This window comes from Corvus moneduloides, chromosome 1 (genome assembly GCF_009650955.1).
Source record: "Corvus moneduloides isolate bCorMon1 chromosome 1, bCorMon1.pri, whole genome shotgun sequence".
NCBI lineage: Eukaryota > Metazoa > Chordata > Aves > Passeriformes > Corvidae > Corvus > Corvus moneduloides.
The window spans coordinates 159,102,730-159,123,276 of record NC_045476.1 but is presented as its reverse complement, the minus strand read 5'-3'; the positions used below and the strand labels follow the sequence as shown (position 1 = coordinate 159,123,276).

At 37.0% G+C, this 20,547-nt stretch overlaps 1 protein-coding gene across 5 annotated transcripts in view; it reads left to right on the top strand.

The window, feature by feature from the left end:
* Window positions 1-20,116, top strand: part of ZFAT (zinc finger and AT-hook domain containing) — a 79,612-nt gene extending 59,496 nt beyond the window's left edge. For 3 of the 5 annotated variants that reach the window (XM_032133918.1, XM_032133938.1, XM_032133929.1), the window contains exons 13-16: window positions 3,916-4,034; window positions 5,454-5,580; window positions 7,646-7,776; window positions 18,827-20,116. In XM_032133918.1, coding sequence (XP_031989809.1) covers window positions 3,916-4,034; window positions 5,454-5,580; window positions 7,646-7,776; window positions 18,827-19,066 — 617 coding nt within the window. In that variant the 3' untranslated portion in view covers window positions 19,067-20,116. The other 2 variants (XM_032133943.1, XM_032133950.1) reach the window with 2 other exon arrangements.
* The last annotated feature ends 431 nt before the right edge of the window (window positions 20,117-20,547 follow it).

The window sequence follows — 20,547 nt, the reverse complement described above, 5'->3', positions numbered from 1 at the left end:
GCTGTGCTCAGTGTTGGAGCCCTGAGTGCAGGGCTGGGACCCACCAGGTGAGGATGTGACGGTTCATGACTGTTTCCAGAGGGAAAGAAAGCTGGTGACGGGAATGGAAGTCATGTCCTGTGAGGAGCAGCTGAGGGCTCTGGGCTTTGTCTGGTTTGGAGAAGAGGGGGCTGAGGGGTGACGTCATTGCTCTCTAACAGCTTCCTGAGGGGGGGAAGGGGAGAGAGAGGTGCTGAGCTCTTCTCCCTGGGATGCAGCGGTAGGAAACATCGGAATGGTTCAAAACTGTGCCTAGGCATTAGGAAGCATTTCTCTACTGAGAAGTTGACCTAACACTGGAACAGCCTTCCCAGAGAGGTGATCAGTGTTCCAAGGCTGTCAGTGTTTGAGGGGCATTTGGGCAATGCCCTTAACAACAGCTTTAACTTTTGGTCCTCCATCATTTGGCCAGGCAGTTGGACTAGATGGTCCTTGTAGATCCCCTCCAACTGAAAGAGCCTTTTCTGTTCTTTGCATCTCTGACTTCGCATCCTTCTTTCTCTTCCCCTCCTTACACAGCATTTTTATTTCCTGTGCTGACATTAGTGCTGTGTCTGTTTTCCACATTCATCTGTGGAATTCACACTTTTTCACATTCATCTGTGAAAAAGTCAGGCATTTTAGAGCAGTAATGGGGCATCAAATCCATGTAGGAGCTATGAAGTCAGTGTCTCTTCTCAGGGCTCTGTAATGAAGAAAGCTGTATTAATAGGTGCAATTTTCCCACATGCAACTTCCTTTGCCAACTCAAATTCCTGCTCTGTGATGCATCAGATGGATCTTGCACCTGGGTTCCAAATAAGACCAGAAATTCTTTATCATGCTATAGAAACACTGAATTTTTCTCAGTGTTTTGGTATCTCACTGAGGGAAGAATTGTTCCTTGTGGGAGACGTTTGCATTTTGAGGTGATAAACATGAATCCTACTGAAGTTAATAAAAGTTTTCCTGATTTGCAAATCAGGTCTTCTGTATTTGGTTCACACAACACAAGCAGATTACTGTGGACACATTATGCAGTATGACAAGTCATATTTGTCATATATGACACCTGAGTGTCATACAAGGTAATAGAAATTCTTCGCTGTGAGGCACTGAAACAAGTTGCCCATAGAAATTGTGGATGCTCCATGCCTGGAAGTGTTCAAGCCCACTTGAGGCTCAGGGGCCCTAAGCAACCTGTTCTAGTGGAAGGTGTCCCTGCCAGTTGGCAAGGGGTTTGGAACAGGATAATCTTTAAGGTTCCTTCCAACCCAAACCTTTTGATGATTCTCTGTGTTTCTGAGCTGCTTGGGCCAGAAGTTGCACCTTGCTGTCTGACTAGCTTCTCTTTAGTTTCAATTTACTATATTCATAGATCTGAAAAGCAATTTTGGAAAATTATTCATGTATTCATATAAAGGAAGAAGACCTTTCAGACCTGATATTAAGCAAACCCTTTGAAATGAAAGGACTATAGATGAAAAGGAAAAGGAGAGAATATCAGCAGGCAAAAAAGGCTTGGAAAGAAATTGAGAGGGGAAAGTAACAAAGATTAATATCAGTAAAAGCTGTCTATATCTATTTTTATTGTATTCTGCTTGTTCTAAGTTACCCACTGAGCCCAGAGTGAATGCCTCACACTTGCTCATCTCCTCTACTCAATTGGTTTTTGAGGCATTTGCAGGCACTGCAGATAATCTTAATTGGAAATATTTATATGAATGTAGACTGCTGGACTGTACTCAAGATTCCTAGAATGAGCTTATAAATAAATGAATGATTCATGGAAGAGGGAATGTGTTCATTTGAGCAACTGCATTGCCAAGGATAGACAGCAGTATTTAATTTCTGGGCTTGTGGTAGAAATTGGAATCACCCAGGATCAGAGAAATGCTTGGGATTTTGCAGGGTTTGTGCATGTTTCTTTGTTTAAGTAGAAGTCTATGATCTGGCATTTATTTTAGTGTTATAAAGTAATAAAGGAAAATAAATACCATAAGAATTTGATGTATTCTGCAAAGGCAACAAGAGTACTTATGCACTACCCACTAGTTTTTCTGCAAGGCCCTGCCTGTGTGCTCACTTGATGGCTTATTTTTTTAGTTCCACTTGCTTTGTGCTGGGCAAGTCACATAAAGTTTTCCTCAATTTTTTCTTTTCTCCTCACCAATCCTCCTTCCCATCCATAAATATTTTGTTTATGTATCTGAGAGACAGATTTTCACTTGTGTTTGTGCAGCTACTTGTGCACACATGAGGATCCAGTTGTGGCCTCAGTGTTCTGTTATATAGCTGTCATCATGTGCTTTCTTTGGACAGAAAATAAGAGTTATCTTATGGAGATTTTAGGCCAATAAATAAACTGGAGAGCACATGTCAATGGAAGAAAGTTATGGAGTTATATAAGATCTGCCTGCAGTATTTTGTTACAAACATCAGTTTTGTTATTGAAAGTAGTAAAGGCATGTAATTCATTGGCTTTCTCTGTATGTTACCCATTATTTTAAAGAATCATCTAGAAATTAATTTTTCTGAGCTTTCATATCAAGTCACCGATATGGAGTTCTATATTACCAGTTTAATTCTGTGCTTCTATTACTTGTTACTTAATTAAAGTCATAATGACAAAAGTTACGGATTTAATTTACCTGGTGTGTTGTTATAATAGTTTCAATAGCAAAGTAATGCAGAAAAGTGTTCACTGTTTCACAGCAATGGCTTTTTCCTCATGCTGCAGATTGGTGTGAAATTAATGTGTAATTTCATTTTCTGTAACTGATAATGTCATTGTTCTAATCTGAACTTTTTGAGTTTCCCTTAATAGTGAAGCTATTTCAGATTTGTTTAGAGATGAAATATTGAGCATCTACTCTAACAGTGAAGTTTGGTAAAGACTGAGAGAGCAAAGAGGGAGGTTTGTGTAGTAACAAGTGTTGGTGAATCCCCTAGAGACTGGGTGTAGTTATATTCTGTTTTATCAAAATAAAATGTTTACTTTTTTTCACCTGGTAGGATACCATATGGTAGGTTTCCATTAATGAAAAATGGTCTGTTTTTTCTAATCACCTTGTTCATAAAGGACTGTGCACCCAGGTCTTGGCTAATAACCAGCTTCTGTGAGTCTGTTTGAAGCATTTGAACATCATGAGTAAGCATCATCTTTGGCCACAATGATGTGGAGTCAGCCACATGGTAGCACAGTTCCTGCAGTGGCATAAGGCACTTCCCGAGCCATTAGGTTTGTTAGAGTGGGTTCTGGTCACCTAATGCAATCATTTATCACAGGCAGGTTATTCTTGTTCTCTTTAGTCAATAGAGAGGAAAAAGGAGAAATACTTATTGGCATAATTACAAGCAGCTGAGATCTAACATCTGACCAAATGATTTTCATAAGAAAAGAAGTAAAAGCTGTTTAATCTGGTGTAGAAAATTGGATTCTCATGATTTCCTGCTCAGTTTTTTACCTGTAATGCTGCACACTCACACAGTAAACATTGTGCTAGCTTCATGTTATGTGTCATTTTGTAGACAGAAAACTTTATTTACAGTTTGCATGTTAACATAAAACTCAAGAGCAAAGATATCTGGGTGAAGAGGATATTACTTTGTTAACTCTTCCTAGTTTACTTTGCTAATGTACAAATAAAAAGAACAAAGTTTGAAAAAACTGGAACAGCTGTCTTAGAGAAGATACATTTAAAAAAAAATTATTAAAGCGTGCCATTGATGTATATGTTGAATATTAACATTCTTCATGTTGGACAAATGGCTACAGGAAAACAATTTACAGTTACATGGCTTGATTGAGATGGGGTCAAATTAAACGGGTTGTTACTGCCTTGAAAAAGAATTATATGAAAATAGTCCAAGGAATTTATTTGTGTTTCCTTATAGGTGGCATTAAATGTCCTGTTTGCAGCTTTGTGTATGGTACAAAATGGGAGTTCAACAGACATCTTAAAAACAAGCATGGAATGAAGTTAGTGGAGAATGATGGGGAGACCAAATGGGAGGTAAAGCAAAATATCAGTGGCTTTGACCCTAAGTTTTTTTAAAATTCTGGGGAGAAAAGTAAGGATAAAAATAAGAAGCATACAAAAATGTGGTTCTGACTTTATATAAGATCAGGTCATGGGATCTTATCTTCATTTGAATGCATACCTTGCTATGTCTGTTAAATTTTAATATATGATAGGGTTAACAACCTTGTAAATGTTTATTTTTGCATTTTAGGCTTCCAGTCCTCTATTTGCAGCAGGAAGGGTGAAAACTTTAGCAAAAACCATGAAATTGAAAAACTCACTGCATTTTGTAATATACTGAATAGTGTGTGGTGTTAACTGTAAGATGAGCAAAGCTGCAGAGAAAAGCATATGTCTTGGTCCGGAGAAGGCTAAAATCTAGAAAATGGAATTTTTTAATTGATCAGCTGAAAAAATGATAATGTTGTGCAGAGTAAGTCTTCTATGATACGTTCTGTGTTTTCAGCTTCAATCCTGCAGATGCAGAATTGATGGGAAAACTACAGATTTAGACACTTCTATTAAAAAATTATGATTGGCCAGCTGAGTGTTCCATTGCCCGAGCAGGCTGATTTTGAAGTCCAATGAGAGGAAAAAGCCAGGAGCCAACTGCAGTTGGCTGACCTCCACAGTTTCAGACCTCTTCTGCTAAATTTCAGTCCTCCCCCATCACAAATCTAATGCCTGATTTGGAAGAGCTGACCTGCAGGTCTTGTCTAATAGTTATTGAGTATCCACACACAGAAGGATAAGTCCTTGGAAAACATTGGAGTAGGTTCTATTTGGACAGCTGTTCAAAGAAGCTGGGACAAGCATTTTAAAATGTAGCCCTTCAAAGCCTTGTATCCATATTCCAAGTGATCATCTGTACACTTTCCCAGTAGATGCCCAAAGCTGAAAAAGTAAGAGGATATCCTGGATGCAAGAATGTCTCTGTTGCTGAACTGGCTATAAAGAAAGAGTCACATCAGAGCAGGAATACATATTGACAGCTTGTCTTGAAAAAAACATAGCTTATGGAAAGGATAACTTTTCTGAAACAAAATGCCATTTTTTTCAAGCTTCTGAGGTGTTTAGCAGATCTGCATTATAAACTCATTTTGCTCAAAAGTTCTTTTCTCAACTCTGATGTAGTAGAAGTCTGTTGTTAGTTCTAAAATAACTGTGCAACAAAAATAAATTCAGCTTATTATTATTATTCAGACAATAACTTAACATCCTTAAAACAACTTTTGAAGTAGAATCTAGAACACCGTGGGATGATCATCCCACCTCCCATGTAATACTCTTGAATTCTGTTTCACATTGTATAGCTCTTGTTACAGTATTTGTTGTCCAAACCCATTCCTTATTGTTGTTTAAATCACTGAAATGAGATTATTCATGCCTTGGCTGGGTTTTGTTTCCAAGTTAACTGCTGAAGTTGCTGAAGAAGCATCCACTCAATATCTCCATATCACAGAGGCTGGAGAAGATGTTCAAGGCACTCAAGCTGCTGTAGCTGCCTTACAGAACCTTAGATACACTTCTGAAAACAGTAAGTTACCTTTTTCTAGGTTGGAACAGAAATAAACCTTTTTTTCCAAAATACCTTATTGTTTTGAGTGTACTGGGCAGTATATGATCTCCTGTGATCTCCTATTAAAAATTATGAAATTAGTCATCCAGAACTTAGTTCTGGGGGGTTATATTTTCTCCAAGTATAAATGAGAAATTATAATTCATTATGAATTTCTATATCCTGAAGTCATTAATAATTATCACTGCCTGTTTTGCACTGTATTATTAGCTGTGTGGAATTTCCTGCCTATATTATTAAATATAGTGTGAAATTAGCTATCTTGGCAGAGTAGATGATGTGTATCCAATGGCAATCCACTGGCTGTTATTTTTCTCCCTCTCTGGCTTTAGTCAGCAGGACTGCAGGAGCGACATGGTGGAATAGCTCATTTACCATGTTCCCAAGACAGCACTAACAATCTCAATTCTGATGGTACACGAAACTAAGTGAGCTATTCTGTATCAGGTTGAGGAGGAAAAGAGTAGCATTATCTAATGTCTGCTAAGTGGGAAATAACAAAAACTGGAAGAAAAGAAAAAATGCCCAGATTTCTGAGAGTCTTAAAACAGAGACTAGAGTAGATATTACTATGAGTGTTTTGTAATGCATATAAATAAATGCCCTGGTTATCAGAAGACAACATTTTACAATTGTTTACCATTGTGGTCTTTATAGTTCACAATACAGATACATGTCAAAAACTCCCACTTTTTACAGATTTTCCAAGCATGTTGCAATTTAATTACATTGCTACCAATTTCTGTATATTATTTTAATGAGTGGAAATTCTGAGTAAGTGAAAACTTCTTGAGAACTCCCCTTTAACTTTTGTATATCTAAATTAAAATAAACATTGTCATGGAATGTACTGTAGATAGTAGTTTTTATTTTCAGCTTGAGACAATAGTTTTCTGAGTAATCTTGCTTTTAGAGCATCCAACTTCAGATACGCTTCCAGCATATTCCCTCTTAGTATGAAAAAGGTAATATCTTGTCTAAAGGCAGTTTTATAGTATAAAAAAAAAACAAAAAAGAGCAAGCAAACATTTTTCAGTACTCAGATACACTTTTTTCTTATGTAAATAACAAAATATAAATACTTGCTATTTGAAATTAAATTATCTGACCTAGACTACTATCACAGTATCAACCTCAGTTTGAAAGAATTTAAATTAAGAAATTAGATTTATTCTTATTGCTGTCTCTTTTCTATCTCTCACAGTGATTAAAGTAAACATAAGGCAGCTTTACATGACCCTAACAGTTTCTTTCTCTGTCTGACCTCTCCCTCATGCTGACAATGGGCATGTGGGAATAGTGGGCCATTGGTAGGAATTTGTATTCCTGCATAACAGAAAACATTTTTCTGCATTCAGGTATTCCACACTTTGTGAGAAATCAGAGTACAACTATAAAAGGGGTTTTTTTGTTTTTTTGTAAACCTCCCTTTACTCTGGCAGGGCTACACACATCAGAGAATTTTTTAAAAAGGACAGACGTTCTGATCCAGTGTTTATAAAATGATAACTGTGAGCTTTCCCAAGCAATTAACTTTTCCCTTCAGCATGTTAGTAATAAAACTACTTCTTTTAGGTTGAGGGGTATTGCAAAGGACCAGTCAGATGGTAAACACAGGTTTCTAAAGTACCAAATGGGTGTTCTGGTTATAGGTGTACAGGTAGGTTGTGTGTAAGATGAATGTCTGGTAAATACACATTTGGATTTGTAAAGCCGCGCAGCTTCCTACTTTGCAGTTACTGCTATGAGTTGTGGCTGTTTCTTTATTCAATGTATTCTTTTAGATCTCTTTCAAATAGGCATAGAAATGATCGGTGTGGCTTCACTTGCTGATTCGTGCATTCCCTGGGCAAATTTGTTCTGTGAATACTTTCCTGACACAGATCTGTTATTAAAGTGTCACATTGTTGAGCCTTTTGAATTGTACCAACAGTGCTGTGAGTCAGGGCTGTGCTACTTAGATTCACATAGCCTCAGAACTGCTCTGCTGTGATGATCTTATGGCTGCTGTCTTTCTGATAAGGTGAAAGACTGGATCCAACAGCTGTAAACATCTTGCAGCAGATCATTGAGCTGGGTTCGGAATCCCACGATACCACTGCAGTGGCTTCTGTCGTTACCATGGCACCTGGCACAGTGACAGTGGTGAAGCAGGTAAGAGCTCTTTTCTTCTCTAAACCAGCTATATTTAATTTTCATATATGTATTGTGAAATGGGGTTACTTTGCAAGGGACAAATTTTAAATGATCATTCAAGACACATATAGAATTTTTCCTTAACTAATTTTTCACTGGGTGTTGTGTGTATGTGTGTTCACATGCCCACATGTGTACATGTTTATACTTGTATACACATATATCTTTATACATCTAAAAATGCATATATTTTTGTATGTACATAAAATATGAATGAATAAATACACGTATTTACGTGAAAATACAGCTTTTTCTAGCAGGTGTTTTCAGGCTCTGTAAAATAGCGTACTTGTATTTTGTGCAGACACTTAGTGCCATTTTCATCTAAAAGATTCAGGTGGTCCTTGGTGCAGTAAAGGAAAGGAAATAATTTTTAATTTGAAGTGCCTGTTGGCTTCAAACATCAAGACTTTTGCTCTGTATTTCCTTCTCACAGGTGTCTGCTAACTTTGTTGCTGCCATTTCTCATTGTCCTTGCAGTGTTCTCCAAACTCTACTTGTTTCTTCTGTTTCATCACAGCTCTTTGCTTATCCCTTTCCCCACTGATTCACTGGGGTGTCTGCACTCAATGTGGTTGACAGGTGAGGCAAGGAAAGTACATTAGAAGTTTTAACTTTTCGAAGACTTTAAGTAACTCCTTTTATTTAAATGAACCAAAACTGATTATTCTGAGTGCTAAAACTAACTTCTGAGTTCAGCATTTTTTGTAGTGTTTTGAACATTGGGTTCATGAGAGCTCCATAGAAGTGTGAAGTTCATGGTCTGTGAAGTACTTGGATCATTCCTAAGCTTGCTACCCAAATGTCACAAAGACAAGGCAGAATTTGAAGACAGAGCATTTTCAGATGTTCCTTTGCAATACTTAACAGGCATTTTGACTAGAAACTATGTAAGAGTTCAGGGTTTTTTGGTAGAATAACATACCAAATTTGAAAACTAAATTGAGTCATAAAAGAGAAGAGACATTGTGGTCCAATTATGTGCAAGTTTCAAAGCAACTTTTATAATATAGCCACTACCGACGTGCATGCTGTGCTATAGAGATGACTTCTTTGGGGGTCGAATGCAGTATTAGCAATTGGTGTTTGTCAATATTACTGAAATTAGTTCTTCCCTAAAGAAAATTCATCTTTTGAGGCTGTTGTACTAAAGGTATAGGAGAAAATGGCTGCTGGAATAGAGCTGCCAAGAGAATGTTTTGGTATCTGAATGTTAAATTTTAAATATACAGGAGTTAACTCTGATTAATGTCTGAGTCATCATAAAATCCATTCACTTCCTTGTTGGACCCTCTGAATTTACTGGTAGCTTTTTCTAAGTAAATATTTATATTCCAAATTAGTTTTCTTTTTCACTTTTAAATCCATATTTATAGCCTTTTGAGTTTGCAGACTTCTAAGCCTTAGTTACTTCTTTTTGCTTGTATACATCAGTGACTCTCACTGGTCTGATACCGAACTCTTACAAGCCCCACTCCTATATCAAATGAAATACTGAATTCTCAGAGCACAGAATCTCTTTGCTGCTTTTCTTTTTATGCCCCCTTTTCCCCTCCCTTTAGAGTCTTTTATTATATAGGAGCTTTTACCTTTCTAAAATTTTTCATTTTTCTCTTTTTTTTTAATTCTTTTAATTTTCTTTAGTAATCAGTTTTATCATAGTCCAGTCTGTTATACAGCTGTAGTTACTTTCCAGCTCTTGTCTTCTCACCAGAAAATTGCTCCAGAGTTACAGGCACTCCCATTTTTAATCTGAGGAAAGAAGTCTTTAAATGTTACTAATTTGACTTTAATCATCCACTATTAGAAACTGTTGGTTTTTTTCTTCAATACTGAGTTGGTGGTGGTGGGATATCCCTCATTTGTACCTATGACTTGGTCGAGTTTTAATTATCCCAAGTTCCTAATTGTTAACCTTGAAGTGACCTTTAGACATGTTTATATTTCACTTTCCTACTGGAAAATGTATTCCACACTTTCTTCTGTGACCTTCAGCTTCTCTTGTGGATTGTGAGACAAAGAATTCATTCAGGGTGTCAGCAATATATCGACATCATCTGTCACTGAATTTCCACTCCTTTTCTTTAATGGCCTCACTGAGTCCTTGCTTAGCAGCTTGGGTCCTTTTTTTTGCCCTTAACAATATTTATTGTAGTTGTCCTGATTTTTATGCTGTTTGGTTTTTTTTCTTTTTCTCTAAGGACATGCATTATCCATTTTTTATATCAGTTCTTGCTTTCATATCTCATTTTTAGCTAACCCTTGCAAGCTGCCTTCATATTTCTCTATTTGCACTGAGAAATTTCTTCTAAATTCTAGATTACTAGTATGTTTTAAAAAGGTTGTGGTTTTTTTTGGCTGTAAGTTTTACACTATAGTGTTCCTATTTTTGTCTTCTCTTTCCTCCCTGGAAATTTCTTTCTCCCACAGCTGTCCTCATCCTTACTTTTCACTCATAAAAGTGCCATTTACACTTAATCCTTAAAATCATGTATGAATCCAGCTGTATCTATCAGTAATGCTGCCATCCTCATGCCTTAGCACTTCCTACTCTGGGTGCTCACATACCTTCAGTGTGCTGTGCTTGTAGAGCTTCAGGTTAATGCAAGAATTTTTACCTCCAGTAGCAAGACTCTGTCTTTATCCATAAGTCCTTTTCAGCATCTTGGAAGATACTTGGTGTATTAATTAGGCATAACTGATAAAATTCTAAAATTTTCTATTAAGTCATAGGACATAAAGGGTACCATGTTTGAGGGGTTCTTTTATTAAATTATTGTTCTGCTTGTAGTCTTACTGCAAGTATCCTGAATTATAAGTACACGTTATAATAGAGGTGAAATGAGGATCAGATTGTCTCTTCACAGTTCACAGCTCCTGAATTGCATGTTGAGAACAAAATATCAGTTCTGACTTAGGAAACCTCATATTTCTTGTTTATACGAATGATTATATAAAGAAAAGGCTTTGACAACATAGCAGTAACCAATTCCAGCCAGAATTGGGATTCAATTTACGATTTTAAACCCCAAAAATGCAAAATTAACCCTGCTTAGTTTGTATTTTGCTTGGTAAATAGGAATCATTTTTGGCTCAGTTAGTGTCACATATATGGGACCTTTCCAAGGTTGTGTCTAGAGCCTGAAATGATTTTATCTTAATCTTTCCTGTGAGTCACTATACTAATCTGTTATCAAAGTTAAATTTTTTCTAATTTGGGATAAATCCAGTTGTGTGAGCTCTGAAAATATGCAGCTGCTAAGGAATGTAATATACACCAAATTCCTGAGGAAAAAACAGTTAATAATGTGAAGTTTTACCAATATGATCTGAGACTGGCAAAAATCCCCTTTAAAGCTTTGATCACAACATGGCAGGAGAAGTCCATCTTTATTCAGTTCTAGGGATCCAGTCTGGATTTCTTTGTAAAAGAGCTCATGAAGATATTTCTTCATAGCATGACATTTGAGTTGTTCTGCTCTGCTTAAACACCAAAAAAGTAACAAAGTGGGGAAAAGGAGAGAGCAAAGAGTGCTAAGTTTGAAGAGCAACTAGGAAAGAGGCTAATAAATGCTTAGAAAAGCCATGAAATACTCTTCATAGTAGATGGTAAATACAGGCAAGAGACTGGGGAGAAAGGAGTTTTGTGGGAACAGCACTCAGGAAGGTGGTAAAACAAGACACTTTCCTTTCTGCACATTCAACTCTCTGTGTCCTGTTACAGATGTACTTTTGCCCTTGTGCCATAGGGTGGAGATTGATTCATTTGGTTTTTTGTTTATTTTGCTAGAAGAGGCTGTTCAATACATTATTTATAAGGGTGTATGTGTACTATTTTCCTGGCTCACCTGCCAAACATAAGGCAGGATTGGAGGATGAGCAGTCAGACCAGTGTCACAGACACCCTCAATTTAGAGTCTCTGCAGGCCTGTGTTCAGAGACTTGTTTCTCACACCAAATCTATGTGTTAACTAGAGCAGAGATAGTGTTTATCTAGAAACTGCCTTAATATATAGTTGTTTCTTTGAGGTAGAATGTACACCAAATAAGGATATTAATTGTTCCATAAAAAGTTTGTTTCAAGTTAAACTGAGTTTCTTGTGAGGAAACATTACCCTCAGAAATGAGCCCCCTGATATCTTATTTTTTGCAGAGGAGACTCTTGGAGTGTGTAGTGTTATAAATTATTCTCCAGGGAAACAATATTCAAAGTGCATATTCTTGGTTTCACAATATATGAAGAACATCCTTGAAAGCTTAGTTCCTGAATCCCTCACTGCACTGACAAGAATATCAGAAGTGTTTCCCCTTCTTGGTCTGTTTACCTTTAAGTTGTTGCTCTTCCATTTCCAGTGTTTGTTAGCAGGAATGTGTAATGGTAGCAAGATACTTTCTTGTTTAATTCATTTATTCTTCATAAAAGCAGTTTATTATTTGTATCAGATCTCTTTGATGTATGGTTCTTTGTCCAAATATGAGTTTTTCTTTTTGCATCAAATTACTGAACCAGAGCAGTAGAATTTTGGATTCCAAACCAAAGGTTTACATTGGTATGCACTACAGTAACCAGTTGAATTTGGTTGCATGTTATCTGTTTTTCAGTTTGGGTTTTTTTTTTCATTTAGATAGTGATTAGCAAATTTGCTGGTAATTGGCTATTTTTAAGCCTGTGATACTGTATTGGGTTTTTATGCTCTAGAGCCATCCCTTTGAGCTCACTCTGAAGATGGCTGAGAAGTTTGTGTTAATCACTAGTCATTATTATTAATCACTGAGGTGATTATATCAGCCTTTCTGTACCACTATTCATCAGTAGTCCACTTTATTTTTCAACCCTGTGGGATGTCTCCTCAAGCCAGAGAGCCGATGTCCTCCTCAGGAACATTATTGGGCCTTGCCTGCAGGTGAATACCTAAATGGTGCCAATTTGTTCTGAATGATGACTCCTGTATGGTTTCCCATTTCAACCTTTTAGCTACAGTGGTTGTCCAAGCCATCATTATTTTATGCTATAGTTAACTTTGATAATCTTTTTTCTGACATTCACAGTTTATGTTTTGTCTCTTGGAGTTTTTTTCTGAAAGAATACAAGATTGCTTTCTCTCCTCTTTCTTACCCTGTTTACTTGGTGTTCCTTTTTTTGCCACATCAAAAAAAATCTGGTTTTCCTTTCCTAGGTTTTTTTTTAGTCCTTTCCAACTTAGAGTCCCATTTCTCATTAACTGTAAAGATTTTGGCTCCTACCTTTGCTCAGTCCACAAAGATTTAAATGCTCATTACTTTTTTCAAACAAGTTTCTTAATGTCTTCTTCCATATTGTGCTTAGTTATGTGGATTTTTAATGAGGAGCAATTTGTACCTCACTGTCTTCTCTCAATTACTTGTCAAAAATATGATGACAGTAATTATCTGTGGATAGACTGTTGTATATTGGTACTAATGCCTGTCACACAGAGCTACCACTGTCTCATTTGTGTTTTACTCTCTCACCACCCTTTTTCTGTATCTGCTTACTGTCTCTTGTTTTATACTGAAATGATACTGAAATTATAAGGCCTTTGGGGCATGAACTACTCGTTTCATGTAGCATAGCTGATACAATCCAGGTCCTGATCCAAAGCACTTCATTAATATTAACAATAAAGAGCAGCAGTTGGCTGCTGAATTCTCTCTCTTTTCCTTCCATTCAGAAAGATGAGACAGGACGGATGTTTTTACTATTTCTGTAGGCTGAAGTGAAGGGTTAAATCTATCCCTGAAAAGCATAGTAACCTATTTTTAACCTAGACATAATGTGTTCTGGAGAATAAGTAAATCAACTGTTACAATAACTAAACAGATCTTTATCAGAAGATAACCAGAAAACACTGGATTTCCATGTGTTTCACCCTTTATTTTAGTTCCTTTCATCCTTTTATTCTGTGATCTCTTCAGGCTCCAGTAAAATCCTACCATGGTAAGTCACTTTCTTCAAAGTGACAGCAATAGGAAGGCAGAGCAAAGATTATACATCAGCTCAAAGCAGATCACAGAAAAGAATTTTATTGTGAATCACATCTTCAAAAGTAAATACCTAACATTAGCATGGCTGTCACATCAGAGGCTACTCAACATTGTACTTCAGCAACACATCTTGTATTTCAGTCTGGCTTGAATTGGTCCTGACGTGATGATGGGTGCTGGTGTTAATCTAGAAAATCTGCCAGTATATGAAATTATAAATATGTTGATTGTCAATTCTGTACTTGTTTTAGAACGTGGAGCAATTTGATGCTTCCTGTCACAGTAACAGCAATGGAAAGTTTTAAATGGGGCTGAGGCCCTCTTTCCTCAGCCTTTGAGGAGTTCTCATCTCTGTAACGTACAGATAAAATCTCATGTCAAGATCGCTGTCCTGTTAGAGCTCCTACAACAGTGGCAGTGTTGCTATTCTGCCTCAAAAGGAAGTGGGGTGATCCAGCATTTTGCCAGATGAGTGCCATGTCCAATCACAGTCCTTCTGTTAGGATGTATTCAACCAGCCAATTGCTAAAACTTTTTAAAAATCTTCATCACCAATATGAAGATTTGTCTCCTTTTTGTTTTTATTTTATGCAAAACAAGTCTTTCATACTCAAGCCTCTTACTATTGCCACAAACCATTGTGCACCAGATTGTTTTGTAGCTCATTATGGAGATTCAGATGATCGAATTAGTGTTTTCTGTGTGTCTTTTTCACACAATATAACTGTATGTAAACCAAAACTGATAAAGAGTTGAAATTATTCAAATGATACTGAAAAAAACTTGTAGGCACCAATGTAAGCTGACACATCACATATCCAGGTGCTCTCTGTGATCTAAAATGCTTTCATTTTAATCCTTTCGGCAGGTATTTTGTATATTTTCTTACTGATATTTTATGATATAAATAGGAGCATCTGCAGCCTAGTGTAAGGTTTTGAAAATCTGAAAGATCTCTCTGATTAACTCTTCTGCTTCATGGTAAACTGAAAAGCAGCATTCAGTCTGAAATCAAGGGAGAGATTCCACTGAGGATTTGGGGACAGGCCCAGCAAAACTGTTTTAAACACAATGGACCTGCAGCTCCTGCTGACTTCAAATAAAATTGGAGATATTTCAGTATTTCACAGGTTGAGATCTAGAGTAAGGAAAAGACTTTAGCATCTTACTGCAAATACTTTTTTTTCACTCCTTTTCAGGAAAGGGAAGAATTATATTTTCCTTAATGGCTTGAATTCATTTATTTCAAATTTAAAGACTTTCTTGTTTTGAGAGGAATCGATTCCTCTAAGAGACCCATTTGTAACAAATGCTTCCGTGTATTTGGATGGTTCTCGGATATGTAAATTAAGAACATTTGGAATTTAGAGATGTTGAGCTTCTTATGAAAACATGGTGGTAAAAGTCCCATTGGCTTTTGCACAAGACAGATTTAGTTAATAAAGAATATTTATGCAGGTACTGACTTGATGTAATGCACCAGCAGTGTGTGGCTTCAGCTCCTTGCTGTCATTCTTTAATGAAGGATAAGCAGACATGCTTTTCAGCTGACTCTCAAACAGAAAAGAGGTCTTGGGTGCTACTCTTCAAAAGATTTCAGAAGCCAATAAAGAGAATTGAGTGTAGTGACATCGTTCATTCAGATGGCAGCTGTCCCACTGTTTCTTCAATTTGAGGGATATAAATTAACATTTTGAGATGATTCCCTGTGGAACAATCTAATAGGAACCAAGGAGAAGCATGTAAACATTGAACTGATTTGAAATGTAAATATCCCAGATAATGTGTTGATTTGTCTAAACTAAAAGGATTACAGATAGCTGTCCAAAAAAGATTTTGGAAGCTAGAAACACCAGAAATAAAGGCATTAGTTTTTTCTACCCTGCATGACAAGGGTAATAAACCCACACTGATAAAGTCAGGTAGGGAGGTTAAACTAACTTTCTTTATTGGCCATTTTCATTTCAAAAGCATATAAAAACCAAGTAAGTATTAGATTGCTGCTATTGAATTGAATGAGATTCCGCTTTCATTCCATTTTTGTGGCAACTGTGCTCTATTTATTTTCCTCTGTTCATTATTTATGTACATTCACAAAACTATATTTAAAATTATTTATGGGTTTTGATTTAGAGTGATAACAGTGAGATCCATCTCATACTGTGTTGTGCATTCTTGCAGCTCTTAGCAAACATAGTGTAATTTTTCTGGCCTGAGGCATGTTGTCATAGGGTTATGTGTAGTGCACTAAAACGAGGGATTAGTGTATATTGCGTAATTATAGGGCCACATTTTAGACACCCCTATTTCTGTATTTGTTTGAGCATCTCTAGCATCAAGGGCTGTAATTGTGAGCTGATTCATAACAAGCTGTGAGATTCTAATTATCTAACATTCTTAACTGCAGCTTCCTATCTGAACTCACTGGTGATTAGACTTTTCCTGGCCTGGAGCAATATTCATTGGTGGATCTTGTGTATGTCCTTAACTTCCACACAGGTGCTGACAGTGGAGCTGGTACCCTCAGGAAAGAGGAGAGGACAATTATGAAAAGGGAGTTCAGTGTATGAATTCACTAAAGCTCTGTTGCTCTCAGTAGGATTTAGGGTTTCTTTATTAATTAAAAAATAAAAAAAGGGTGCATTAGGAGCAGCAAGAGAAGCAAGTTAACAGTGCTGTGGTTATTTTTCATTATTTAGCTCCCTGCTTTTCAAAGAGAGGCTCAAGCTTTCATTAGTGAGGGGTATGTTGGTGAAAGGGGCTTATAAAAAGAGAGTGACTTGTGACATGATCAGATAGGGAAAGGATGAGGGGGATTGTTTATTAACTCAAAGAGGAGAGACTTAGATTAGATGTTAGAAAGAAATTCCTTTCTCAGAGGGTAGTGAGACGTGGGAACAGCTTGCCCAGAGGAGTTGTGGATGCCCCAACCCTGGGGGAGTGTTTGAGGCCAGGCTGGATGGGTCTGGTGGAAGATGTCCCTGCCCATGGCAGAGGGGTTGGAACTAGATCATCTCCAAGTTCCCTGTCAATCTCCAAACCATTCTGTGAGTCTATGACTCTTTGATTTTATGATACTTGTATCTTGAGACAACATAAATAGTTCTTTCTGAGGGTGGTTGCAAATTTTACCGTGTCAAGAAAAACATCCAGCATCACCTACTTTTGTAGAGTGTTGAGCTTGAACTTCAGCAGGAGATGTTTAAACTGTATTTCAGATAAAACATTCAGATACGTTTGGTAAAAGAAACAGAATGTGGAAAGGACTTCATTCTATTCCTGTATTTTTATCCCTATAACCTGAATCCTGTGCAACAAAGCCAGAGTGAGCATCAGCAGGTATGAATGTGCTGTTGCATTAAAGTCAGTGACAATGGCCACGTTCCCTTTAGATGTTAAATCTTTCACCAGATAAAATCCACATATATTTCATCAGTATATTGCAGCCATACTGACTTGGGGCCCTCTGAATAATTTAACACCTGGACATACTTGTTACTGTTCAAGAAAAAGCTTTCTATAGCCTTATTAATTGAGTGAAAGTTCAAAGTACTGTGAAGTCCTAAGGGGCTTGTGTATCTCTAAAGTCTTCTGACAGATATTTTAAACATGAAATAGAAAAGTCAGAAGCAAAGTCACTGTATAACAAAGGGAATGGTTGCTTAGGGAAAAAAAATTAACTGAGAAAAGAGCATCAGGAAAACAAACATACAGGGCTTATTTTTCTCCTTGCTCGTCTCTAAGGGACCAGACAGATCCTTGGAATCTTTGCTGTAGTTTTTCTCTTCTGTTCCCACTCCCGTCTTAAACAACATTAATGATCTTAATTATATTAACTTGAATTTGATTGTGTTAATGCTGTTTACTTTTGAGCCAGCTTCTAACTAAAAAAAATTAGCCCTTTCTAACTTCTGTAATTTAGATTCCACACTTCGTAGAGTCTGCCTTGTCTGACCTCTTCTTTTTAAGATCACTTAAGAGCTCCGTGCTGCGAGAGCACACTGAACTCCAGCAAATGGAATCATAGATTCCTAGAATTGTTTGGATTGGAAAGGACCTTAAAGATGATCTCATTCCAACCTTCCTGCCATGGGCAGGGACAACTTCCACTAACAAATGCCATTGCATATGTCTTGCATACTGAAAAATTGCTGTTCCATTCTCTCCTTAAAAGTAGATTATTTTATCACTAACACTTGAGAGAATGCATTTCTTCCACATGACTTACAGTTTTCTGATTTATTTATACTTGCATGGAGTACTTTGCATAGGAATTTTATATGGATTGGTAGAGGATTAAGACTTGGTTTTGAATTCTAGTACATACTGTGTTTCAATAATTGACAGGCACATGTATGAATTTTGAATTCAACACCAGATTGTGTTGCTTTTTTAAATTTTGCCAAGAAGCAAACTGTTCAGTAAAAAATCTTTTATTTTCACTTGTTTCTATCACTCTCCTTTCAATAATGTAAGCATTGCTGCCTCACAAACAGTAGGCCTTAGGAATCTATTTCAGTAATATTTATATTTCACATTTTTCTAATAAAACCCCTAAGGTTTACAATGAAATTTTCAGTTCTTTGAGCAGTCATTGATTAGGGAAAAAAAGAAAGACATGGGTACAGTAGGTGTTTTTTTACACGGTTTTGGATGGATTCTTATCTCAGTGCTACTAGAGGAATTGCTTGAGTTCAGATGTATTTAAATAAGAGCAGTTTTGAATGTGTGACTGCTGAGAGATTAAAGCTGTCTCCAAAGACCAATGTACCTGAAACTTTGCAGCTCTCTGTGCACAGAATTGAGATGCTGTGTTGCTGCTTTCAGTATTCTGCCTAGTTACACCCTCATTAATCAAAAGTGCTCACATTTTCTGTAGAACTTACATTTTCTTTCAAAACTGTTTGATTGCTAATTTGTGTGCGCTGTATTACCAATAATCATCACAATACCAGGTACTTACTGGAAAGGTGGAATTTCTGTAAGTTCTTCAATGTCTCCTCAGGTGAAGGAAGAGGAGCAGGCAGCCAACCACACGCTGATGATCCAGGAGACGCTGCAGCAGGCCTCAGTGGAGCTGTCGGAGCAGCATCACCTGGTGGTGTCCTCAGATGAGGTGGAAGGCATCGAGACAGTGACTGTCTATACCCAGGGTGGAGAGGCTTCAGAATTCATTGTTTATGTTCAGGAGGCTGTGCAGCCTGTGGAGGAGCAAACTGTGGAAGAATCAGTGCAGGAGCTCTAGAGAACAGTGTTCAAAGGAGGTGACTTCTTGATTTGCCAAAGCCAGAGGTTTGGGGTTTTTTGTCCCAACCAAAAGCAAGCAAGCTGATGGATTTTCAGTTAATTTTTGAAGTGATCTAACTGGTTGGATTGTATCAGTAACTTAAATTTATTATGTGCAAAACCTTCTCAGACTTCTGTTTTGTAGAAAATGCTTTTGAGGAAAAAGTATTCTTCCCCTTCTTACAAGATCTCTCACTTGATTCCTGTAAATCCGCACAAATATTGTCTGTTCAAAACTGTGGTATCCCATGATAAAAAACATCTGTAAAGATAGCTAGAGTGTCCGGAAAAGCCCATACATCCCATTTTATACATACTTCATATAGTCTTGACTTGGCTGGAAGGAAAGTTGTTTTTTCTATAACTAAAAGGGCCTCTTAGCTCTGAGTACATGCTTAGAAATTATCTGCTGAGTTGTGGATTTAACCCAAACAAAGGCTTGAGATTTGATTAGAAACCACCACAGATGGACTGTAGTTTATACCTGTGAGATGATCCTTCGAGTTTGGAAGGTATTTAAAGCCATATGTGATAATTCTGGGTATCAGTAGGATGACTGTTATTTAGCTATTTGAATAATGTTAACTCTTTCCATCCCTCTGAATAAATACCTGTCCAGTATCATAAGGTGAAACCAAAACTGTCAAATCAAGGAAATACTCTTTTGTTTCTAAGAAAAAAATATATATTCAAAAGATTTGTAAATGCTATAAGAGATGTATGTTCATATGTTTTAAACAGACATGCTTGTAAATACAACTGTGTGAAAAGATTTGTACAAAAAGCTTAAGTAAATATTGACAAGAATCAAGATATTCGTAATTGTGCATGTATATAGTTCCAGATTTTTCTTCATGAACCTTGAATTGTTTCTGGTTTAATATTTTTAAATTTGAGCTATAAAAATCATTAATAAATAGCAAAATTGTCATCTTTTATTCTAGTGCTCTAATTTCTTAAGTGTTGGCTTCCCTTTCACGGCTAATTAAAAAATGCTGGTGTGCATTGACTCTGACGACTTATTCCTCCAGTTAGCAGTCTCTAATCAAGAAAGTAGCACCATGAAATCCAGGTGGACCATTATATGTGATTGAACTTATTTATGGGTGTACTGGATAAAAAAAGTGGAAAAAAGCTTTTGACTAAGTGGATGTAATGTAGGGAGTTGGTTGTCTGCCCCCTCTGAGTCTGCTGGGTTCTCTTGATGCTTGATAAAATCAGAGTGCAAACCTTTAGTGGCAGTTTCTCACTTAGCTGTGGCGATGGGGAATTTAAATTTGGTAATGGAAAAGGACCGAGAATTGTTTGACTTTGGTGGCAGCTTGGTTCGTCTGGTTTCATCTTGACAGTGCAGGAGAAGCCCAGAGATGTTGAGTTTGTAGGGTGGAGACTTTGTTGCCATTTTTTGTCACTGACTGGAGCTGGTCACAAGTGTCTGGG